The 25,613-nt window shown below is 33.9% G+C and overlaps 5 protein-coding genes across 5 annotated transcripts in view; 4 read left to right on the plus strand and 1 right to left on the minus strand.

Annotated features, from left to right (window-relative positions):
- LOC104739429 (serine/threonine-protein phosphatase BSL2) overlaps window positions 1-2,851 on the plus strand; it is a gene marked incomplete in the record, with an annotated part of 8,762 nt that extends 5,911 nt beyond the window's left edge. The window contains 9 exon segments of the mRNA XM_019236024.1: window positions 64-234; window positions 536-774; window positions 859-943; window positions 1,038-1,136; window positions 1,205-1,404; window positions 1,486-1,561; window positions 1,813-1,948; window positions 2,040-2,179; window positions 2,270-2,851. Coding sequence (XP_019091569.1) covers window positions 64-234; window positions 536-774; window positions 859-943; window positions 1,038-1,136; window positions 1,205-1,404; window positions 1,486-1,561; window positions 1,813-1,948; window positions 2,040-2,179; window positions 2,270-2,356 — 1,233 coding nt within the window.
- LOC104739430 (aluminum-activated malate transporter 1) lies at window positions 3,858-7,271 on the plus strand. Its single transcript, XM_010459777.1, has 6 exons — window positions 3,858-4,258; window positions 4,448-4,588; window positions 4,903-5,175; window positions 5,944-6,068; window positions 6,175-6,318; window positions 6,486-7,271. Exons 1-6 carry the CDS (start codon window positions 4,048-4,050, stop codon window positions 7,074-7,076), a joined length of 1,485 nt encoding a protein of 494 aa, XP_010458079.1. The 5' UTR covers window positions 3,858-4,047; the 3' UTR covers window positions 7,077-7,271.
- Window positions 8,903-11,169, plus strand: LOC104739431 (aluminum-activated malate transporter 2). The gene is made up of 6 exons (XM_010459779.2): window positions 8,903-9,167; window positions 9,297-9,437; window positions 9,547-9,819; window positions 9,902-10,023; window positions 10,110-10,253; window positions 10,421-11,169. Exons 1-6 carry the CDS (start codon window positions 8,966-8,968, stop codon window positions 11,063-11,065), a joined length of 1,527 nt encoding a protein of 508 aa, XP_010458081.1. The 5' UTR covers window positions 8,903-8,965; the 3' UTR covers window positions 11,066-11,169.
- LOC104739432 (calreticulin-3) lies at window positions 13,584-17,947 on the minus strand (the record flags this gene model as incomplete). The annotated part of the gene is given in 14 exon segments (XM_010459780.2): window positions 13,584-13,765; window positions 13,889-13,921; window positions 14,042-14,128; window positions 14,221-14,277; window positions 14,417-14,512; window positions 14,681-14,748; window positions 14,834-14,891; window positions 14,983-15,069; window positions 15,257-15,304; window positions 15,424-15,480; window positions 15,687-15,945; window positions 16,160-16,352; window positions 17,433-17,540; window positions 17,816-17,947. Coding segments are annotated over 14 exon segments (1,272 nt in total). The 3' UTR covers window positions 13,584-13,753.
- LOC104739433 (histone deacetylase 8) lies at window positions 22,285-24,319 on the plus strand. Its single transcript, XM_010459781.1, has 3 exons — window positions 22,285-22,639; window positions 22,780-23,366; window positions 23,908-24,319. Exons 1-3 carry the CDS (start codon window positions 22,357-22,359, stop codon window positions 24,208-24,210), a joined length of 1,173 nt encoding a protein of 390 aa, XP_010458083.1. The 5' UTR covers window positions 22,285-22,356; the 3' UTR covers window positions 24,211-24,319.

The following is a 25,613-nucleotide window of genomic DNA, read 5'->3' on the forward strand; positions in this document are numbered from 1 at the left end:
TTATCCCAGATTCTCACCACTAATGCTGTTTGGTTGATAATGATTCTGGCACTTTGTTATTAGGTGGTGGTTGCTGCAGAAACTGGTGGGGCCTTGGGTGGAATGGTGAGACAGTTATCCATTGATCAATTTGAAAATGAGGGACGGCGTGTCAGTTATGGGACACCGGAAAGTGCAACAGCAGCAAGGAAACTATTAGATCGACAAATGTCAATCAATAGTGTTCCAAAGAAGGTAAAGATTTTGCTTGACCGCATAAAGGGCTTTAAATTGTTGTGATCCTACATGTGGAAAAATATATACAGTAATACTTTCTGTGGCATTGGATAATCGTTTGGTTGCTGTGATATAAATCAAAAGTACTATAAAATGGTTTTTAAAGGTATATACTATTTCCTGGTTTGCATTACTGGTAACTCATTGGTGAAGATTCCTTTGCATCATCTGTTTTGTTCAATTGTGTTCGCTCAGTGATTTGGCCAGGTGTCTATTATTGGAGTTCTAACGAAAGTATGACCTAACTATGCCTTAATAGGTTATAGCTCATCTTCTGAAGCCTCGTGGGTGGAAGCCTCCTGTTCGACGCCAGTTCTTCCTAGATTGCAATGAAATAGCTGATCTCTGTGATAGTGCAGAACGTATCTTCGCAAGTGAACCAACTGTTTTACAGCTTAAAGCACCTATCAAAATATTCGGTGATCTGCATGGACAGTTTGGGGATCTTATGCGCCTTTTTGATGAATATGGTTCACCATCTACCGCTGGAGACATATCGTAAGTGCACCGTTACAAATTCTGACATCATTAGGCTACTCTATTTTTGCTGGGACATTGCTGATTCTGTTATATTATTGTCAGATACATTGATTACCTCTTCCTAGGGGACTATGTTGATCGGGGTCAACACAGTTTAGAAACAATCTCCCTTCTGCTTGCTTTAAAGGTAGTTATAAACGTGTTATGTTAGTTTTGACTTAATGGAGGTGTTCTAGTTGCTTGATTATTGAGGGTTTGAGGTTCTATATTCGGTACTGCAGGTTGAGTACCAGCATAACGTACACTTAATACGGGGAAACCATGAAGCTGCGGATATTAATGCACTTTTTGGCTTCCGAATAGAGTGTATTGAGCGAATGGTAATGTATTCTGCTTTTAAGTCTCTTGTTTCTATGTATAGCCGTCTCATGTCTTGGTTGCTTTTCAGGGTGAACGTGATGGAATCTGGGTGTGGCACAGAATAAATCGTTTATTCAATTGGCTACCTCTGGCTGCATCTATCGAAAAGAAAATTATCTGTATGCATGGGGGTATTGGTCGTTCAATAAATCATGTGGAACAGATAGAAAATATTCAACGTCCAATTACAATGGAAGCTGGCTCCATTGTGCTCATGGATTTATTATGGTCAGTCCATATCTCCTATATGTTGTTCTGGTTATCTTTTTGGTCCAAGTCTAACTAGTATGTTAATTTGGAATTCTTTAGGTCGGATCCGACTGAAAATGACAGTGTCGAAGGTTTAAGGCCGAATGCTAGAGGCCCTGGATTGGTGACTTTTGGGGTGAGTAGTATTTTTAATTTGTAACGTTGTCTGAATATTCATTATTACTTATTTCCTTTATAAAATCGACTATTATTATTAGACTGTTCTCGGATATAAATCTGGGCATATATGATATATACTTTTTCCTTGAAACCGAGGAATATAATCTAGTTTGCTCACAATAACTTATATATATAGAAGTGTTGCTTGCTTTTGTATTTCATATTTACCTGTTCTGTTATTCATTCACCAAGACTTTGCAATTGCAGCCTGACCGTGTCATGGAGTTCTGCAACAACAATGATCTTCAGTTGATTGTACGTGCACATGAATGCGTGATGGATGGATTTGAGCGTTTTGCTCAGGGGCATTTGATAACACTCTTTTCCGCTACAAACTATTGTGGTATGTGCATGGACTCACTAGCTAGTGCCGTAACCTGATTAGATGGTTGATGGAAATATTTTGTTTAACGAATATTCCTATATAACCTCAGGTACTGCGAATAATGCTGGGGCAATCTTGGTATTAGGGAGAGATCTTGTAGTGGTTCCTAAGCTCATTCATCCTTTACCTCCAGCACTTTCATCGCCTGAAACTTCACCAGAAAGACATATAGAAGACACATGGATGCAGGTTCCCATCGTTTCACTTCACTACTGGATCTAAGTCCATAGTTTGACCTGAATAAATGGCACTTAGCATAGCATTTTTTTATATTTGCAGGAGCTGAACGCAAATAGGCCAGCTACGCCAACCAGAGGACGACCACAAAATGCAAATGACCGAGGAGGTTCTCTGGCTTGGATGTGAGGCAGACAAAGAGGCACTCGTGCATATACATCCCACTCCCGAAACACTTGTAACATCTGCCTCCTGGTGTTCCTCATGTGTACAGAAAAAAAGATGAGCGATAGACGAGAAACGATGAGGTTTGGAGATATCAGGGGGTGTGTAAATTGAGATGTTGAAAGGTTAGAGAAGTCAGTTTTGGTGGTGGTTAGTAGTGAATTGTAGATTTAATTTGTTCGGGCTTTAGTGTCCTCTCTTTCATTTCCATTGTCTGCTGCTTTTTCTATAATATCTTTCTTCAAATCATCTTCTCGTTTTCGTTTGTGGTATAGTTTCTTGGCGAGTGGATATGAGTTCTTAGAATGGTAATGGTTTATTAGTTGGAGGATGGTCTATCGTCTCTTTTAATTCTGTATCATAGAGACATTGGGGGCTTTTGTGTATTTAAATTATTTTATCAGATCATACGTTGTAACATTTGTGTTGATATCATGATACGAAATTTTTTCCTGGCTTCTTTTGGGTTGTCTAAGCTATTTAGACAAAAAGAAAGAAAGAAAAAAAAAAAAAAAAAAACTGTGTTTGTTTAATTCGACTCTGATATTCTGAGTCGGTTCATAGATCATCGGGTCATGATCGCTCTCAATCACCCGATTTGGCCGAGATTCATGAATACAATGCGCCTCTGTGGTCATAAGATGAAAAACATGTTACGACGACAAAAAAATAAAAAAAAAATGAAAAACATGTTGATGTTGCGGAATCTGGTGTGATTTGGCATCGATGATTTAGATAGTTTTGATATCGAGTAACAACATCCGTATAGTTGATGTCTAGACTGCTCAATTTTATATTGCGTGGTTTATATATAATAATTGAAAGTTGAAATGATAATTTGTCCTAGGTTTGGATTGTTGTTCGTCATTTGTTTTAACTCTTACATATAAAGGTTTCCTTAGTTTACTAATAAGTAATTTTTAAATAAATGTGCGTACGGCTAGGCAGGCCTTAGCGTAATGGTTCCCGTAAGTATAATAAAAGTACTTTCTTTGTTTTGATTTGTGTGTTAAATTAGATTGAAACAGTAATTGACCAAGCTACATTCAGTAAGAGTAGCTAGATTTATTGTTTTAACAACATACTTCTGTTGAGGTTTGTAATTGTATGCACAAGTGTTGAGGTCATATTAATCTTCTCAAATCTCAATTGCAGTGAGAAAGTAAGTACTAGCTGAAAGGAAAAGTTGAATTATACTTTTTTTCATGTCTCATACCCTGTACTATATATATATATATATGTACATTCATTAATAATTAAGTAGAATAGTTAAATAAATAATATCAATTTAATTCCTACCGGCTCATTTAACTAATATCCAGCTCAGTATAAGTCTCACGCAACACTCCAATGGAGGGGAGGGCTTAACTAGTACCCAACTTACTGGGCTAGGTTCGACTCGGTTACTATATAACATTTCCATTTCTTTAAGACTTTAACCCTCAAAAAGCTCGAAGTGCAACGCACCACTAATTTATTTTCTTTTATTAATAAAACTGACATTCCATGGATCCTAAACAAGAGTCTCTCTTGGTTTGCCTTTATAAATAACATCGATCCCTCTACAGAAAACAACACGTCATTTTTTTTACGTTTTCCTCGCTTTCTAAAACCACTTGAGAGCTGAGTGATCATCAAAGATTCAAAAGGTGGTGATGGAAAAAATGAGAGATATAGTGAAAGAAGGGATGAGAGTAGGGAATGAAGACCCAAGAAGAATAATTCATGCTTTCAAAGTGGGACTTGCACTTGTTGTGGTCTCTTCCTTCTATTATTACCAACCTTTCGGTCCTTTCACCGATTATTTCGGTATCAATGCAATGTGGGCTGTCATGACCGTCGTAGTTGTCTTTGAATTCTCTGTTGGTACGTCATGCATGTGACAACTTTCATCTAGTTTCTAACATTTAAGTATGTCTAATATAAATCTAGATATAGTAATCTTGTTTTTAGATTTTTTGCTGTAAACATGTGGCAATAAATTAATGTATTAGAATCTTAGCTTTAATTGTAGATTTAAAGTGGGTAATTAAGGTTTGTTTGGTGTGTGTTTAGGGGCCACACTTGGGAAAGGACTAAATAGAGGAGTGGCAACACTAGTAGCAGGAGGACTAGGAATTGGAGCTCATCAACTAGCAAGATTGTCGGGTACAACAGTAGAACCTATTCTTTTGGTCATGTTGGTCTTTGTGCAAGGTAAACCCTGATAACACTCATCCATTACTACATTACCATGCAGTTCCAAGTTTTTGGTGCATAATTTTTTGGGATAGAGACTAGATCAGAGATATATTTCTATAATCTTGAACTCTTGAGCATCTTATTTTTTTTTTTTTTTGAAAAAGAACTCTTGATCATCTTGAGGTAATCTTCTTTTGGAAGGTCTCCCAGTATACTTCTAGAGCTAGAAATGCTAGATAACACCCAATACCCATGTTTGCATACATCTATATATCTAGAGGATTGAGCGAGGAGGAGTAATGGTAATATATATATATATATGTGTGCAGCTGCGTTGTCGACGTTCGTGAGGTTCTTCCCATGGGTGAAGAAAAAATTCGATTATGCGATATTGATATTCATATTGACGTTCGCGCTGATATCGTTATCGGGGTTTAGGGACGAAGAGATATTGGATTTGGCCGAAAGCAGAATCTCGACAGTGGTGATTGGAGGACTAAGTTGCGTCTTTATCTCTATCTTTGTCTGTCCTGTCTGGGCTGGACAAGATCTTCATTCTCTCCTTGCCTCTAACTTTGACACTCTCGCCTACTTCCTTCAAGGTTTTTTTTTTCTCTCTCTCTTTTTTTAGGTTCACTATACTGTATATATAATTCATACCTCACAAATACGACTAAACAAAATTTGCTTTCCAAAAATATCACTATTGGTTTTTCGGTGATCTTCTTATAAATTGTTAAAATCCCACATCGGTTGGGAGTTGTGATCCTTGGTAATATATATATGATGTGGCAATCCTGCTCTCTTGAGCTAGCTTTTGGGAGTGAGTTAGATTCATTACTAATATGGTATTAGAGCCCAAAGTTGGCCTAACAAGCAAATTTCCACAAAAATGGTTCCCACCTATGTAGCCCATATAAATGGCATTGTCTTGTTGTATTTCCGAGATGTTGGGTTTGGGCTGTTTCCCGTTGGACCGTTTTCCACCCACATCTCGAGGAGGCCTGTTAGAATCCCACATCGGTTGGGAGTTGTGATCCTTGGTAATATATATGTGATGTGGCAATTCTCCTCTCTTGAGCTAGCTTTTGGGAGTGAGTTAGGCCCATTACTAATATAAATGGCTCCTTAAAGGTTAAAACTGATTTAGAAAGTGTTTTAAATTATTTAGTCTCATATACTGTATATACTATAAAAAATTAAAGAAACACAGAATGCAGATTATGAATGTAAAAGTGGAAATTATATTGGCAGATGCTAATGGAACTTTGGTTGTATTTAATTTTCTTTGTTATGAATAAATTGTGGGAGACAATGTCTCCCCATCCCCTACCAAAAACAAAAAAGAATGTAAAAGCAGAAATTGGCAGATTTTGGGGACGAATATTTTGAAGCGAGAGTGGAGGCCGGGGACTACAAAGTGGTGGAGAAGAGGGGAAGGAATCTTGATAGATTTAAAAGTGTTCTTGACTCAAAAAGCGATGAAGAAGCTTTGGTGGGTAATCTCTCTCTCTCTCCCTCTTTATTTCCCTTACCGCTTCATGTTTATAGTAACACAAATTGGTGGATTTTTGTATTTATATTTGTTCATTTGCATATAGGCTAATTACGCAGAATGGGAACCGCCCCATGGCAAATTTAGGTTTAGGCATCCATGGAAACAATATCTTGCCGTTGGTGCATTACTCCGTCAGTGTGCCTACAGAATTGATGCCTTGAATTCGTACATCAACTCAGATTTTCAGGTATTGCTATAACTTTACTTCAAATAAAATAAAAACTAATATGCTATAATGAAGTTCTTGGTCTATATATGCTTATAATATAGTAGATATATTTCTTTTTAATGGATGTCAATTATGCGTAATATACGTTTCTGTAACCCTTTTCTTATCTCTTATTTATTTATTAGATCCCAATGGACATAAAAATGAAATTAGAAGAACCATTAAGAAGAATGAGCTCGGAGTCGGGAAAATCAATGAAAGAAGTGTCCATTTCACTAAAGAAAATGATAAAATCATCTTCTTCTGATATCCATGTCTTGAACTCACAATCTGCCTGCAAAGCTCTTTCTACTTTACTAAAATCAGGCATCTTGAACGATGTTGAGCCTCTTCAAATGATTTCACTGCTGACAACAGTCTCCCTGCTCATAGATATTGTTAATTTAACCGAAAAAATCTCAGAATCCGTACATGAGCTTGCATACGCTGCAAGATTTAAGAACATGATGAGGCCGACAGTATACTCGGATTCCGGAAGCATTGTCCGTGCCATGCCAATAGAATCTCATGCAGGTGATCATGTTGTCACAGTTTTGCATGATGTTGATACATCAAGCAATAATGTTGATAATTCGCTTGGTGAGAGTTCACAGAACTCATGTCATCACGTCGCCATAAAGATTGTTGATGATGATCATTCAAACCATGAAGATGGTGAAATACATATACATACGAGTTTGTTAGAAGATGTGAAAAGGAATGACCGTCTTCACTGAGTAATTCGATCCTCAAGGATCAGGAGCAGTGTTTTGTACCCGCAAGATTATAGAAGTGAGTGAGACCAGCGGTAAATAAAGTATACGGGAATTTTAAATTTGAAGTTTTGAGACTAATTAAAAGTTACAAATACAATTCCATCCTTCGAGTATTTTTGAACTATTGGTCACATTAATGAAGTATTGGTTTTTGTTTACGTTGCGTTTATTTTTTTTCTAAAAATATATATATATATATCTAAACTGAATTCAGAATAAAAGTTGGCATGGTTTTACTTTCGGGTGATTGAGAGAGCGATCCCTAACATAGACCGCCAAATGTATCTAGAGATAATCTTTAAAGACGAGGATCTGAAGAAGATGATTTTAGTGATCTGTATTTTTCGATTTTGGTGACCGTACTGTAATTTGCAATAGACTTAGTTGTTTAACGAAATTATGCATGTATGAAAAAATTTAATTATAGGTGCAGTCTGCAATACTAATAAAAATGTTCAGGTGACAAAAGTCAAACTTTCATACTTACGATAAAGTAACAAACTTTTTTAAAAAAATCAGGTTCAGTGCGTTAAAGATAAGGTGGAAATCATATTTGTAGGTTAGCAAATAAAAAAAAGTATTAAAACAAAAAAATACAAAAATATATATTTATCGGTTAGATTTATATATAAATAAAAAGGGGCCTTGTACGATTGGGGTAATGAATTCCGTACGTTGATGCCAACTTGGCGATGCCAAGGCTATAGGCTGAGTGTGACCCGGTGCAAAAAGCCACCATCTGCTCTGCTGCTGCTATCTACTTCCGCGTTTTAACCATTACCTTTTCCTTTAATAATATTTATTTACAAATCCATTGATCGTGTCTCTCTGCTGCGAAAAAAAAATCTCACATCAAATTTTACTATTTAATAACAAAAAGAAATCTTGTAAACTATATGTCGGTTTTCGTATTAAAAAAAAAATTGTGGATATGCCGATACGGTGTATATTAAAAAGAAAAGATTAAATAATACTACCAAAGGTAGGTCTAAAAATGGGTGAAAGTAACATATGTGAGTGAGCAAATGGACGGATGTTTTACTAACTTGGAATGAGAGAAACGATGGAATAAATGACAAATTGATTAGTCTTTTTTTTCTTTGGAGTTTGTTGTATTGGTAATGTCAATAACGTAAACTATTAGAGTGTTTATTTCATTATTATTTGTTACTCACTAAACAAAAAAACGTTATAATATTTGATAACACGTTTGAATTAAATAGTACTATGAATAATCTTCACTGAATTTTATAAACAAAGACTATAATTTGTGGATTGAGTTTTTTTTTCCTGTCAAATGAAGAAAAAAAATGAAAGAGTTGTGAATTACGAAATTTTATGAATTTAATAATGATTACAAAGTACAGGTAGCAACTTTTAAAAATTGTTAGAAATCAAATGTTGGATAGCACTATTTATTTTTTTTATATAAAGATTTTTTTTTTGTCGTGAAAATTTTATAGGCAGTTTTGCAAATAAATTAAATATTGAAACATAAAGCAATTTACTGATAGTCGCTTTTAAATACCGGATTAATTAAAATCAGCACCAAAGTAGAATTTGGTTACGTAAGTAGTCTCTGCCTCTAATTAAATGTATTATACTCTGTCTCTAATTAATAATTTTTCTCATTTTCAATTTCTTTAACTATCAACGTTCGAAGTACAACGCACCACTATTTTTATTTTTGATAATAAAATAAAATTTCACGAGTCCGAAACAGGACACGTTAATGCTCTTTATAAATAACGTCGATCCATATGCTCAAAACAACAAGTGATCGTTCTACTTCTTCTTCCTCTCTTTCTGAAACTTATCAGAGAGTTGAGTGATCATTCAAAAAAGGTGTGATGGAGAAAGTGAGAGAGATAGTGAGAGAAGGGAGGCGAGTAGGGAATGAAGATCCGAGAAGAGTAGTTCATGCTTTCAAAGTGGGACTTGCTCTTGCGTTTGTCTCTTCCTTTTATTATTACCAACCTCTCTACGATAACTTCGGTGTCAATGCAATGTGGGCTGTCATGACCGTAGTTGTCGTTTTTGAATTCTCTGTAGGTCAGTATCGGTCATGTGATCAGAATCAGCCACTTTCTAATATTTGAACATGTCTAATATCAAAGGGATATAATCTTAGCTATAATATTTAAAATGGTTCTCTAACTCTTGGTTTGGTGGGTGTTTTAGGGGCTACGCTTGGGAAAGGAATTAATAGAGCAGTGGCAACATTAGTAGCAGGAGGACTAGGGATTGGAGCGCATCACCTAGCAAGTTTGTCAGGTCCAACAGTAGAACCCATTCTTCTCGCCATCTTTGTTTTTATCCAAGGTAACCCTATATTATTTTTGCTACATGAGAGTCTAGTAACATGCATATATGCCTGCCTATATTTATCTCGAAGAAGAGTACACTAACGTTAATATATGTATATGTGCAGCTGCATTGTCGACGTTCGTGAGGTTCTTCCCGCGGGTGAAGGCAAGATATGATTATGGGGTATTGATATTCATATTGACGTTCGCACTGATATCAGTGTCGGGGTTTAGAGAGGACGAGATATTGGATTTGGCACATAAGAGACTATCGACAGTGATGATGGGAGGAGTTAGTTGCGTACTTATCTCTATCTTTGTCTGCCCTGTCTGGGCAGGACAAGACCTTCATTCTCTTCTTGCCTCCAACTTTGACACACTTGCCCACTTCCTTCAAGGTTTGTCTTTTTCTTTGAAATTATTTCTCATGTATATATATATTCTCATTGAGTTATGAATTAAAAAGTGGAAATTTGGCAGAATTTGGAGACGAATATTTTGAAGCGACAGAGGATGGGGACATCAAAGAGGTGGAGAAGAGGAGAAGGAATCTTGAGAGATATAAAAGTGTTCTCAACTCAAAAAGCAATGAAGAAGCGTTGGTGGGTTCACTTCTATAATTTTACCCTTTCTGTACTAACTTGGACTGGATTTTTGTAATTGATATTTGTTAATTTTGTGTGGTCAGGCTAATTTCGCAAAATGGGAACCACGTCACAGTGTATTTAGATTTAGGCATCCATGGAAACAGTACCTTGCTGTGGGTGCATTACTCCGGCAATGTGCTTACCGGATTGATGCCTTGAATTCATACATCAACTCAGATATGCAGGTATATTACTTTTGATCTTTATACTTTGTTAGGGATTTTAAATTAATATAATACATGAAAAAGAGCAAAACAATCTAAACAGAATACTTTTACATGCATGTAAATATAAACTACACATACTGGAATAATATGGTCTTTCTAACCCTTTGTTTTTTTTTGTCTATTAGATCCCAATGGACGTGAAAAAAAAGTTAGAAGAACCATTAAGAAGAATGAGCTCGGAGTCGGGGAAGTCAATGAAAGAAATGTCCATTTCATTAAAGAAAATGACAAACTCATATACATCGGATATCCATGTAGTAAACTCACAATCTGCTTGCAAAACTCTTTCCACTTTACTTAAGTCAGGCATCTTAAACGATGTTGAGCCTCTTCAAATGATCTCATTGATGACTACAGTCTCTCTGCTCATTGACATTGTTAATTTAACGGAAAAGATCTCAGAATCCGTGCATGAGCTTGCATCCGCAGCTAAATTTAAGAACAAGATGAAGTCGTCGTCCAAGTCGGATGCCGGAAGCACTACTAGTGCCGTGCCAATCAAATCTTATGAAGGTGATAGTGATGATCATCATCATGTTGTTACGATTTTAGGTGATGTTGTTACATCAAACAATGAGGGTCAATCGCATGGGGAGAGTTCAGTGGATTCCTGTCATCATGTCGCCATAGAGATTAACGATGATGATTCGATCCATGACAAACATGAAGAAGATAGTAATATACATGTACAGACGAGTCGTGTATCATGTGGGCACACTAATGCTAGTGATCTTCTAAACAGTGGTGATATAAAGAAAATAATAATATAACTAACTATTTAAATTTATTATAGGATTTAAGGGTGGCGAGCAGGGGACTAATCATATGTATAATAAATAAAGTTCCTTTCGAACAAGATTTTTTTTCGATCCAACCTGATTCGATTCGACCATGTATTCTCTCTGTTTTTCTTTCCCAACCAAGTTATGTATTACATGTACTTTTTATTTAACTTGAATAGTGGAAAGTTATCTGCAGAAACATTGCACCGATGTTCTTAGATTACCACATGAATTGATGTTCTCCCATGAACTAACGTAATAGATAATTTAATAAATATTTATAATAAAACCAATTTATATAAATCATAAAAGAAGGTTATTATAAATAAAATTAAAAAAATATATTTCTTGACACCTTACTATATATTTAAGAAGTATGCTGATAACATTTGTAAAAACAATTCTGATATACAAAACAATATATAAAGGAATATGCAGGATGTGTGTATCATTTTTCACTAGTATTAGTATGTGTATTCCTCTCCTTTTTTGCTTTTGGAAAAGAAAAGAAAAAAAAGCCAAGAGTTACAAATTCATGTTTCTCATTCTCTTTTTTTTTGGGGAAATTTCATATGTTTCTCATTAACCTATAAAAATAACGAAGAATTAATCTCTTCTCCTCTTTACATCGGGGATTTGTTCGCAAAATGGTTAGGGTTAGTGTTAAAATCAAGAAATTAGAATTCTAAGAGAATATAGGATGAGGAAAACACATATAAATGACATGCGTTATGTTTTCGAAAACTTGAAAATTGATTGATAAATGTTATATTGCGAGATGTCATTATTACCCCTAGGAAAATGTGAGCGAAGGTGCCCATGTTATCGTAAGCTCACGGGCTCTCGTGCTCGTTTGTCTATTAGCCCTTTTTATGTCTCCAATTGCTTTTTTTCTTCAAAACTCTTGAACTCAATGGGGCGCAAATTAAAGTGGAGGGTAAGTTAATAATAAGGTAATTAGGTATTTGTCTCCATCATTCAACCTTACCTTTTGTTTTAAACTCTAATTTTTGTAAGAAGATCCGTGTAATTCCATTCGCTGAGTATACGTCTCTGTTGCACCAATTCTATATATATATATATATATATGTGTGTCTCTAAATTTTTCTATATTTCATATCATGGTAATCAATTATGATGATCCAGATCCAACGATTTAGTCCATATATAAATATGTATACCTAATCGACTTGATAGAAAAATCACACCAGGCATGGTAATCATCAATTATGATGATCTTGAAACCTGAAGGAAGTCTTTAGACTAATTGTTTACATATTTAAACTGATTGATTTGCCTAGTTACTGAGTTTGACACCACCAAACCTCTTTGATCGTCCTAGTTCGAGTCTACTTTAAGTCATGTTTCCTCTGTCACTTCGTTATTTTAAACATTACCAATATGTAATTTTGCATATGATGATTATTTAGAGTTTATATTCATTAAAAGGACTACAATTAGGAGCATCTATCAAAACATTCGGGTAACACACAATACACCGCTAAGACTAAGATGATATACAAAATTAAACAACAGTCAAAGCAGTCATTGGATTCCAATGGTGTGTCACACATTGTAGAAGCTACAGTTAAAACACTTTTAATAGATAACTTCGCTTATCATGAGTGCTCCACTTACGTATCAAAAACTCTCAAGATGCACCGTGCACCCTATAGACTTTCTGCAATTGATTATATCAATTTAATACTTTAGTTTAATCAAGTAAATCTTTTTATATATTTTAAGGACGTTCCAGATTAAACGAACCATTTAGACCCCAAAAAAATAAAAGTCTATTGATAACGACTTTAGTGCGTTATGCGTCAAATTGAAAAAAAATTATACTTTCTAAAGTCGTCAAATGATATGATATGAACCGTACATTTAAAGTGGGAAAAGGTACACAATTAAACATTTGTGCCCAACATTAAAACGCATTTAAAATTCTTTCGTTTTGTTTCTTTGACTTTCGTATTCGTTTTCACACAATAAAAAATATATATATCACTGTTATATTATCTTACTATTTTTATCTTCTTCTTTTGTTAATTGTTGGTAAACTACTACTATTCTAGATTATTCCATTAGATTGGCTTTCTAACATTAGCTAGGTGGAGTAGCATTTGACTATTCTTAATTTTGTCAACAACAGTACGTCTGCTTAAATTGATATAGTGATACATCAACGAGAACAATAACAATTTACTAATGACAACATAACAATCTTCTCTTCCTTCCGTTTTAAATTAAATATCATCTTAAAATATAAATTTTGCTTTTGGTTAAATGTTGTTCCCACTGTTTTAATGTGTTGCCCAATAAGAAAATTTGTAAAATATATAAAAATTTATTTTAATATGTTTTCAGTTTAAGACGGAAGGAATAATAGCGCATCTGATAAATTATAGTATAGAGTTAGCTTTGAAACCACCCCTTCATATACCTATATTTTTAGTCTGAGTGTCTGATCAACTGCATGGTAGTTTTTCGTTCTTTGTAATTTTAGAAAGTTTGTATTGAAAGCAAAATAACCAACTCAAAAGTTTTCATGTCAAAATACATTATAGGAACCGAAAATGAATACCAACAATTACAACTTATGAAATTACAATCACACACATTTAAGCCAAATAAGTTAACTTTTCCAATGGTTGCCAAAATGCCGACCACTGCGCCTTACAGCTCGTCCTACACGAAAATTCAGAATCATACCAATTTACAATTTTAGAACAATTAAGATGTGACTCAGTAGTACTAAAATGATGCATAAACCATTTCTTTAAAGTGGGTGCGATAGAAAAAACCACTTACATGGTAATCATCCATGTAATCACGTGGATTGGGCTGCAAGACAAAACAAACCAATACATTTCAAACATACTCATTCACTTTTTCCCCACAAAAAAAAAAACAAGGTTAAGAAAGAGCAAAACTATAACTGATTTGGTCTCAGTATGTACTTACACGTTTGTAACGCCTCCTCCTGTCTCCATACCGGTGGTCCCTTTCCTTCCTTCTACGCTCTCCTTCTTCCCGTGCTTTTCTAGCTTCCTGTAAACGTCAATTGGTATGGCCATGCTTGTAACTAAGATGTACAGATAAGATTTGGAAAGGAAACAAGATGTGGTTTGTAAACTACGAACCTCATCCTCTCTAGCTTTTCTTTCTTTCTCAGCTTCCGCAAATAACTCCTTCTCAGACTGGTGTGCATGGGAAAAGTATATAGCATATCAAATTACTTACCAAGACATTTTCGTACATAAAACCACGAGGAAGTTTTCTTCTTCAATTCTATCCAAAAAGAAGCAAAAAAATATATCTTAAGGCTCTGAAATCTACCTCCCTGTGCTGGTCAAAATAGTCGTCCACGATGCCTCTTGCATATTGCGGGTCATCGCAGATCAAGATATTGTCAAAGATAGAACCAGCCTTCACCTGCAGTATTAACATCAATGTCTTCATCCAGTTACACTATATAAACTGGTTCTCTCGTCTATATATGTTAACTTTAACTAGTTGGCAGTGACTACTATATACAATGTCTAGTGATGGAGTGATTATAAAAGTTAACTGGATATAATTCAAAAAAACTCTAGAACTTACCTGCCACACTTCAATGCCTGCATATTTAATAGGCTTCAGAACATAAAGATCTGGATCATCTTCAAATTCTGTGAAAAACCAAGAAGCTCAACCTTAGTATTTACGAAAATCATAAATCCATCCTAAAACGCAGTTAAATAGACAGAAACATGCCTGGGTTATCTATCCATTGGGTCTTCCATTTTCCCTTGTAGTTTGGGTTTTTGATCCTCTGTCGGAAAGTAATATTTTGAGAAAATGTCAAATGGTGTAGAAGAATACTTGGTAATCTATATAACTATTGATGACTGTCAAATAATAACCTTTGCTTTCCAAGGACCTTTGTAAGCAGGATTTGGGATCTTAGGGGGTTCCCAGAGACCGTTTTCTTCCTCGTCCCAGTCTTCAGGCTAAACAAGTAGAGAGAGATATCAGACATAAAGCTTAACTCTATCACAAACAGACAAACTAATGAGTTCCAAAAAAAAGGGACATAATTTCAGAATTTGCAGTGATAGAAGACGTAGAAAGAATGATGGATGCTTGAGACTAACAACAAAACAACCAGTTAAAGAATCCAATTTAACAGTAACATACCTCTTTAGCTTTACGATCTGGAATTTCACGCGGAATAGAATCATAACCCTGGTTACAAAAGAAAGAAAGAACTGAGTGCCTTGAATCAAACTAAGAATTAACAGCATGGGAACTGAGTAGGTTCCTTTTAATACAAATAGTCATTTCTATACTGCTACGCAAGTTACCTCGGGTTTGACATCGTTGGGGTCATCGATATATTCTCTATCATCCCAGTCCTCTGGCTGCAAAAACAGATCGGTAAAATCTATCAAGGTGAAAGCGAAAGGAATTTAGTGTAACTGCATATCTTGATCTTGCTAGGAAGATAAAGATCAAAATCGTAATCCATTTTTCTTGTCAGGAAAAGGCTATCCAATCTTGCAAATGTTTGGTTTAGCAATTCAAATTGCATAAAGAAAGACTCTTGGAAACCTTACAAGCACCTTACCTTCTTTGCATTCTTGACTTTTATCTTCCTTGGAGGAAGGATGTCCCAGTCTGTGTACATACTGCCAAATTCTCTCTCTTTATTATCGACCAGAACGCTGTAAGAAGCATCAGGCCGCAGAATAAATGTGTAAAAATGATTTAATTTGTCTGTTTCACATTGCAAATCCTTTTTAATCGGATAATTTTGTCCCTGATACGAAAGAATAACATGAAGTTTCTTTGTCTGCGTTCCGCATATATCTGGTCCAAACATTAGACTGCATAGAAAAAGTAATGAACAGTTTAATGATGAATCCCCAGAGAAAAAGCATGAGCATTAGTTCACGGAATCCAAAAACATTTCCACCTTTTCTTGGAATCAACTAAATCAACAACTTCGTCATTGTTCTTCCTACTATAGTCTCATAAACGACGACATAACTAAATCTAGGCAACTTGACTAAGGCATCAAAGTATAAGGCACAAGATTACCTGTAAGGAGTATCACCACCAAACTGCTTCTGGTTAACATAGCCAGAGAGGAGCTTGATGTAAGCGCCACCACATTCTATGTCTTGTTCAATCTTGACTGAGTACTGGACAACAAGAGTCCGGTTTTTGTTGCTAAACTCAGGAATCTTTGCAGAAATTGCATAATGCTTGGCATCATTATAGGTCTGGATACCTAAACACATGAAGAAAGATCGAACAAAAAATTCCTAAGTTTAACCAAAAAAAAAAAGATTCTATTTTTGTTCATGTTAATTTCAAAGATCGAAAGCCAGTACACCTAAAGAACTCCACGTTACAAGAGAGCCCAAGATCTACACACAATCTGCTGCTGACAATAACAAATCAAAGAACTAAAAAAGTTCCTTTAATTTTAACCAAATGAAGATTTTAAATCCCTCAAGTTAACTTCAGAGAATCGAAAGCCAGTATGCTTAATAACTACATATCCTAGTTCACATAACAAAAGAGCTAAAGATCTATACAAAACACGCTGCTGACAAAGAACATATCAAAGAAGAAAGACACTGCAGCATAACAAAGATCACAGGGCAACGCATGAAATCACAGAAAACGGAGACTAAGATTCTCTTATTCTGTAGATGGTAAGAAATCCACTTAGCATTGCAAAAAAAAAAAAAAAAAAANTGTTGCTAAACTCAGGAATCTTTGCAGAAATTGCATAATGCTTGGCATCATTATAGGTCTGAATACCTAAACACATGAAGAAAGATCGAACAAAAAAATTCCTCAGTTTAACCAAAAAAAAGGATTCTATTTTTGTTCATGTTAAATTCAAAGATCGAAAGCCAGTACACCTAAAGAACTCCACGTTACAAGAGAGCTCAAGATCTACACACAATCTGCTGCTGACAATAGCAAATCAAAGAACTAAAAAAGTTCCTTAAGTGTAACCAAATGAAGATCCTAATATCCCTCAAGTTAACTTCAGAGAATCGAAAGCCAGTACGCTTAATAACTACATATATCCTAGTTCACATAACAAAAAAAAAGCTAAAGATCTATACAAAACAAGCTGCTGACAAGAACATATCAAAGAAGAAAGACACTGCAGCATAACAAAGATCACAGGGCAACGCATGAAATCACAGAGAACGGAGACTAAGATTCTCTTATTCTGCAGATGGTAAGAAATCCACTTAGCATTGCAAAAAAACCAAGTGAAGCCCTTAACGCCAAAAAGATAAGAGTTCTGAAATTACATATCAAGGGTGGGCAAAAAGGAGATGTATACCTTTATTGTCAGGATCGCCGGGCCATTTGCCGGCAGTGTGCTTAAAGGTTCCAGCTTTGCCTTCGTTTCTTTTCCAATCAGACAAGACCCACCTGCTTTTCCATCCACCTAAAAACACAATCTGACTAAGTTAATTACATAAATCTATAAATAGAAACCCAAACAAAAAGAGAAAGAATCTAGAACCATATAATCGTTATACTACCAGAAAAGTAAAATCCTAAAATAGAAGATTCTAGTTGAGTGATAGATTCTATCCTTAACAAGTCAAATTACTACTTATTCTGATCATATATAGCAACAAAATTCAAAAACTTTTAACACAAATCGATGTTTCGTAATCCGGAAAAGGAGAGAAGAGTGTTTATATATATATACTTCACCTTCGAAATGTTCTTCTAAGAAGATCTCGGAGAAAGCCAATGGAGCGATACTGAGTAAAAAGAAGAGGAAGATGGAGAAAGAACAGAGCTTTTTCTGAGGTAATACCATTTTTTTTTTCTTTTTTTTTTTTCAGAATCTCTATTCTCTATCAGTTCACCATGGTTAGTGAAAATTGTGCTTTGGGGGGGATTTATAATAGCAAAGAAGAATGTGTTGACTCAGAGTCGTTTGGTTTAATTACAGTATTACCCCCTCTTGAGGTTCGGAATGGTTCTTTCATCTCCTCCCAAAGACTTTTGTTGTTGTGGTTTTACTTTCAAGTCGTCGGAATGGTGGACGGGACTTCAAAGTCGTTTTACATCTGCGTACGTAACAATTGGGGCAAAAAATCCCATTAATTCAATGGTCCCAAATCATAATTGCTATCTTTCTTGCACTAATCTCCTTTTGTGATTTATAAACAAAGTCTGGTCTAACTATATAAATAAATAAATAGTAATCATATTCATATGCATATATAGTTATATACTAATAACGCAAAATTAAAAAAAAAAAAAAAAAAAAGATACATAATGTCTTACGAGGGGGGAAGAAAAATATATTTTTGATGTTTCCATGAAATTCAAGTGAGTAGTGAAGAAGACTATAAAATGTCTTATGTGATGTAAGATGAAAAAATGAAAATTCCAAAAGAAATAAACCCAATCAATAACAGTATACCTTGTCACTATCAGCATATGTCCAGTCTCCAGCCCAATAAGCACGAAGTTTCTTGTCTAAAATACACTAGGTGCTTCCCCACGCAACGCGTGGGTTGTAGTGTAGTTGGCACTTTCTTGTTTTTTTTGGTCTTTTTCGTTTTCTCTTTTGTATTATTTCGTTTTAATTAGGCATATACGGGCTTTGCCGTCACTTTTATTTATACACTATATGTTTATACCATTTCGTTCAGATGTGTATAATTGTGGCGTTTATTTTTTATGAATTATGAAGATGTTGTTTCTTGCTTTTGAGGATCCAATCTTATCATTGACTGATATTGTTTCCAATACATTTATTGTATTATAGATTTTCTAATTAACTGCTTATGTAAACCCTTCATACGTTGATGTTGCAATAATAAGTTATTTTTTTAAAATATCTTCCGTGTAAGTGATTATGTTTGTATGCCCATGTTTTGGTCTAATATCAATAAGATCGTTTCTGTTTTTCTTTAGTTGGCTTTGAAACCAATATTGAGTTAAGCAAATAATGGGTCGAATTATGGTGTTAATAAGTAATATAAATTCTTATGTATATATATTGTATATATGTGACTATAAATTTAGCTAACTAAAAAATTATGTAATATTTAAATACAATCTTGAACATATATATATATATATATATTTTTTTATTTGTGGGAGGAATGTATGAAATTATTGGATAGAAGTTATTTTTGAGTTAAATGACCTTTAATGTCTTTAAAGTGAGTTAAATATTAATAAATTTTTATATGTGTCTTGACTTTTTTTAAAAGGAATACCAAGTGTTTCCTTCCAAATTTGAAGTGATATAGTATTTTAGTTTTCTTATATGATTTTATGAACTTCAATGTAAAAGTTTTTCAAAGTAATAAGTACACTCACTGATTGAATTATAAAATTTGGAGAAATGTTTATTTCGTTTAATCATCTGCTCTTTTAAATAAATTAAATAAGTATGTTGTTATTCCTACAAATAGGACAACATATATTATAGTTTAACCATGGAGTTAAGCAATGGAAATGGAACTTGTGATTGCAAGACAAAATGCTTATATGTTACACATTGATCGTTTAAAAATGAATAGGAACATCTAATTCTCAAATAAAGTTGATTGTTTTGTTAAAACCAACATATGTGAATTTAAATTTAACTATGCAAATTTAAAAAATAAATATGAATAGATTAGAAAGGCAAGAAATATAAAAGAAATATTTTTTATATAAATAAAATAAAAATTGAAAACAATGTTAAATATATATAATATTTTCTACATTAAAATATAGAATCAAACTCTTACAAGTTACAACACATATGAGATATAACAACATTTGATATTGGTAGGAGAGGAGGAGAGAATGTTTACTATAAGATGGTAATCCAAATTAGATAATGGAGATGAATCTTTAAAAAATAGAACAATGTAATATATATATATATATAATACTTTCTAAATTAAAATATAGAATCAAACTCTTACAACACATATGAGATATAACAACATTTGATATTGGTGGGAGAGGAAGAGAGAATGATTACTTATAAGATAATAATCCAAATTAGATAAAGGAGATAAATCTTTTAAAATAAGAACAATGTAAAATATATATCATGTAGTCTCTAAAATTAAAATTTAGCATTAACAATTTACAATGATATTTCATTTTTTTTTTACAACCCATACAACAAAAATAAGAAATCAAAAATAATAAAAAAAAAACGAAAAATGATTTGAGGTATTGTAGAAGAGAATGAAAGAATGTGAAAATGAGATAGTAAAAGAATGTCAATATGAGAGAATGATAGATTGAGAGAATGCTTATTTATATGATAAGAAATGATGGAAGTTACATTTAGAACTATGGAGTTACAATAGTAATTTATTGTGTTTGAATAAAATTGAGTGGTAGAATATGATTAATGCATAATTTATTTTATTTTCAGTTATAATTTTATTTTAATGTGTGAGTTAAATGTATTGTGTTTATTGGATCTTAAATATTGTTTAAAGCAATTAGAAAGCAAAAAAAAAAATAAAAAAAATTAGAAAACATTAAATGAAAATCAACCAATAAGGAGAGACCAAAACCTTATATTTATATATATGATATATTGCTTTAAACTTTGAAATGAGAAATATATTATAAACAATAATTTTACATGAGAAATATATTAATTTAGCCAACCAAAATATGAATATAAGTTTAGCCAACCAAAATAAATAAAAAATATTAAAATTTAACCAAAATAAATTTCTCTTGAAAGATAATAAGTTAGTAGGAGGAATGAATTAATGTACAATTATTGGATAGGAGTTACATTTGAGTTAAATGGAGTTACATGTCTTTAATTATAAATAAATATTTTAATTTTTTATAACCTAAAATAAAAGGAATACCAAGTGGCTGAATCAAAATTCACATGATTTGGTTGTTTGTTGATATAAACTCAACACTTACACATAATATTTCAAAATAAAAAATATTACTTTTTAAGTGACAAACTAAATTAGTTTTCTTATAAAATTATATGAATTCTTCAATCTCAATAATTTTTAAAATCCCAAGGATAACTTATATTTTTTTGGTTTTCACTCATCAATTTAATTTATAGTGCTAGATTTCATACTAATGGTTTCATCTTTAGAGAATTTAGTGAAATGATATTTTTAAAATTATATTTTATTTTTATATTTAAGTTCCAGTTGAATATGTTTTGTTTTTTGGATCATTTTTTATTTTGATTAAAGACACAAAAAACCAATTGTTTAATTATGTTCTTTTTGTTTTCAAAAACCTCAAATCATAAAAAAAAAAAATATATATATATATATATATATTATATTGATCTCTGCAGATTTAACAATTGGATCACAAAACAAAATAGTCTTTATAAATGGATAAATGGATAATTATATTGATCTTTAAATATTATATTGATCTTTATAAATTATTAAAAATGATACATGAATATGTGAGATAACCAGAGACATAATAGATAATTACATATGGATCATTTCAACTTTATGATCTTATTGTGTGGTGAATATTGTAAGGAAGTATGAAAATAATGACTTATAAGATGTTAATATAAAATAGAAAATGGAGATAAACATTTTAAAAGATTAAAATAAATATATAAGATATACATATCATACAAACTCTAAAACTAAGCTTTTACAATGATATTTGATTTGATTTTTTATAACCCATACAACAACAATAACAAACAAAAACAAAACAAAACAAAACAAAACAAAAAAGAGATTTGAGAGTAGTGGAAGAAGATGAGAGAATGAAAGAGTGATAGACTAAGAGAATAAGATAATGAATATTTATAGGAAGATAAATGATGAAAAATTACATTTAGAAAAATGAGAGTTACAATTCTAATTTATTATTTTGTTTTAATACAATTGATTAATATAACTTAGTGGAGAAATAAAGTTAATGCATAATTTATAGGGAGAAGCTATAAAGATTTCAGTTTTATATTATGTGAGTTAAATGTGAAAATTAATTATTTTAAATTTGTGTTCTAATATAATTTTTTTTTTGTTAAAATTATATTGCCAAGTGGACTAATAAGGAGAGACTGAAACTCTACTTTTATATATATGATTAGCAATTGAACTAATCAAATTAACCCATGATGTAATTATAAACACAGAATGTTTTAACATTAAAAGACATTTATACCCCTATGTCCAATGGCGAGTGTGCGACTCACTTACAGAACAGAACACGTGTGTTGCGCGTGACCGTCATCCTCATCTTCCATTCATTATCCACCACCGATGGCCTCCGACGTCTCATCTCCGTCGCCGGCTTCTTCGATGGCTTCCAGTCGCGTAGACGTCTTCTGGCACGACGGAATGCTCCGACACGACGCCGTATTAGGCGTCTTCGACTCCGGACACGACCCTGGGTTCATCGACGTATTGGAGAAGCACCCGGAGAACGCCGATCGCGTCAGGAACATGCTTTCGATTCTCCGACGCGGTCCCATCGCTCCTCATGCCAATTGGTTTACTGGACGTCCAGCAATCATATCTGAGCTTCTGAAGTTTCACACTTCAGGTATGTCAAATCTAAGGTTCGAGATTTAGGGCGTAAAAGAAGGAACTTTTATGGTATATGTCTCTAAAATTTTGCAATTGAACTCAAAACGAATTCGATTTTGACCTGTGATCTTTGCTTTCATTGTGATCGTTGCACAGAGTACATCGAGAAGCTAGTGGAGGCAGATAAATCAGGAGAAAGGTGTGAACTTGCTCCAGGTACTTTCATGAGCCCAGGCTCGTGGGAAGCTGCCCTTCTTGCAGCTGGAACAACTCTATCAGCTATGCAACATATTCTTGATTCCCATGGGAAGATAGCTTACGCTCTGGTACGCCCACCAGGCCACCACGCACAGCCTACTCAAGCCGATGGGTATTGCTTCCTCAACAATGCTGCTCTTGCTGTCAAGCTGGCGTTAGATTCGGGTTCTTGTTCTCGAGTTGCGGCTATTGACATCGATGTGCACTATGGAAATGGCACAGCTGAAGGGTTTTATACATCTGATAAGGTTCTTACGGTGTCACTTCATATGAACCATGGGTCGTGGGGATCGTCTCACCCGCAGAAAGGATCAATTGATGAAATTGGTGTAGACGTGGGATTGGGTTACAATCTGAATGTCCCTTTACCTAATGGCACTGGTGACCGTGGCTATGAATATGCCATGACTGAGCTGGTGGTTCCTGCTGTTAGAAGGTTTGGACCCGATATGGTTGTTCTCGTTGTTGGTCAAGATTCTAGCGCTGTGAGTTCTTTCTTTGCCAAAAGCTTAATTGTAATTTTCCCTCATTAGCATTCAAATCCAATCAGCACTATTATGCTAACCACACTGAGTATAGCCTCTTTGCCGCTAATTTAGCTCTATTGCTTGCAAGTGTGTTTGCCTTTTTTTTTTGTGGTTATTTGAGCTGACCACATGTTTTGCCATAGGTGGGTTATTATCGAGACCTAACTATTTTACAGAGTCTGCAGTTTCAGTACTCCATTAGAAACTTCATTAATCACAGTTTGGTATAGTTGTTTATGGTTCATGTAACTTATCCCGGACTAGAAAAGTCTGTCTAAGCACTGTGCAGGGTTTATTGCCTTGGTTACGGGTAAACAGATAACTTATGTAAGCTGCTCCGGTTTTGCATTGCTTCAGTTTGTTCTTTCTTCTCCATCATTAGAGTTCAGCCAAGGTTTTGATTTCAAACATTTGCAAGTGATGCAGCCTGTCTAGTTTGTGAGGTGCTTGGAATACCATGGACTGACAGATACTCACTTTTTTACTGGCGGATCTGCAGTTTGATCCAAACGGGAGACAAAGCCTGACGATGAATGGATACAGAAGGATTGGGCAGATAATGAGGGGAGTGGCAGAGGAACACAGCCAGGGAAGGTTGCTTATGGTGCAAGAAGGCGGGTATCATGTTACTTATGCAGCGTATTGCCTCCACGCCATGCTAGAAGGCGTGCTAAACATTCCAGAACCGCATCTATCGGATGCGATCGCTTATTATCCTGAAGAAGAAGCTATTGCTGTTGCAGCTGTGGAATCAATAAAAAAATACCACTCCGAATTTGTTCCATTTCTCAGGGGAACATGAAGATTTGTATGTCTTATGAATGAGATCTATGTGGTTCCTCGTTGTGTCGTGACCTTTTGCAACATAGGTCCAATTGTAGATTGAATCACAAGTTTGGTCCTTTCTGCCACTCCAAATCGCATATATGAAAGAAAAAAAAAGAAAAAAAAAACTTGTTGAGCAAACTTGTTGACGATTAGTTAGGCTTACAGGGATGGAAACAACTTTTTGTGACGGTATACTTACTTTTGCGAAAGATATATTTTTTTAATGATATATTATATACTCGTAATTCTATAAATGCAAGCTACAAATAAGATATCGGCATATATAGTGCGGAATCTGCGGATCATTTGTGCGGGTCCTTGAGAAAGAATGCATGTCAACCTCGTGGAAATATGTCAGGATAAGATTGATATTCTCGACTTCCAGATTATGTTTCCCCGTCGATCTCTCTTGTGATTTCTTAGAAAGAAATCTTGTAAGAATTGTATGTTGGGTTGATTCCAAATGCTTTACATTACATGTGCTTATTTTATTTAGCTTTTCTTACATCGGACAAGTTAGAAAACCCCCTTAGAAAAGGCAACTTATGTATCTCGGTGGTTTCATAAGATTTATATGTTAAAGGTTTTAAATAAAACATCTATTATGAACTTTTTTTACAAATACTAGCTGTTTCATTTATTTTGACTCTAATTATATAAATAAGGACAAAATAGAAAATAATATACAAAATTTGCATTTATGTGCACTTGCCGAATAAATAGGATTTTAATGAACTTTTTGAAACTCAATTGCAAGTCACTAAACCAAACCTACGCACATGTTCAAGTTTTAAAGAAAATGACAAAGAATTTATCTTTTGAAAAATGTCTAAATGATATCATAAAATTTTCTAGGGGTCAAATGTCCAAGTTACAGTATGTATCGTTTTCAATTGTTCCTGAATGGATGTATAGCAGCTTTCTGTACTGCAAATTGGAGTTAATGAAGTAAATGTTAAATATATATATGGAATATGTTTTATGTTAATAGTTTTGTTTTTGGACTTTTCACGTGTGTTAACTCTGGATATGACGATTTACGGTTTGCTGTTAACCAAGTCCACATATCGTTTTCAGATATGTCGACAGTTTGTCAATAATAATTGAACCCAAACTGTTAAAAATATATTCGCATTTCTTATCTGTTAGACAAAAAACCTCATTCTCATCTTGTTCTTGTACTATTTTATTTCTAGAGTGAAGTTTGGAAAAATAGCACGATGTATGTAATAAACAAAAATACTACACACCGCATTCATAAAATAGAAAAGGCGTTTTTGGTTAAAGCATAAAGAAATATGACTTTTTAAAAATAAGAGTTCTGTCACTCAGTTACAATTTACATATATACTTACAATGTAAAATAACTGAAACATT

Source organism: Camelina sativa, chromosome 14 (genome assembly GCF_000633955.1).
Source record: "Camelina sativa cultivar DH55 chromosome 14, Cs, whole genome shotgun sequence".
Classification (NCBI taxonomy): Eukaryota; Viridiplantae; Streptophyta; class Magnoliopsida; order Brassicales; family Brassicaceae; genus Camelina; species Camelina sativa.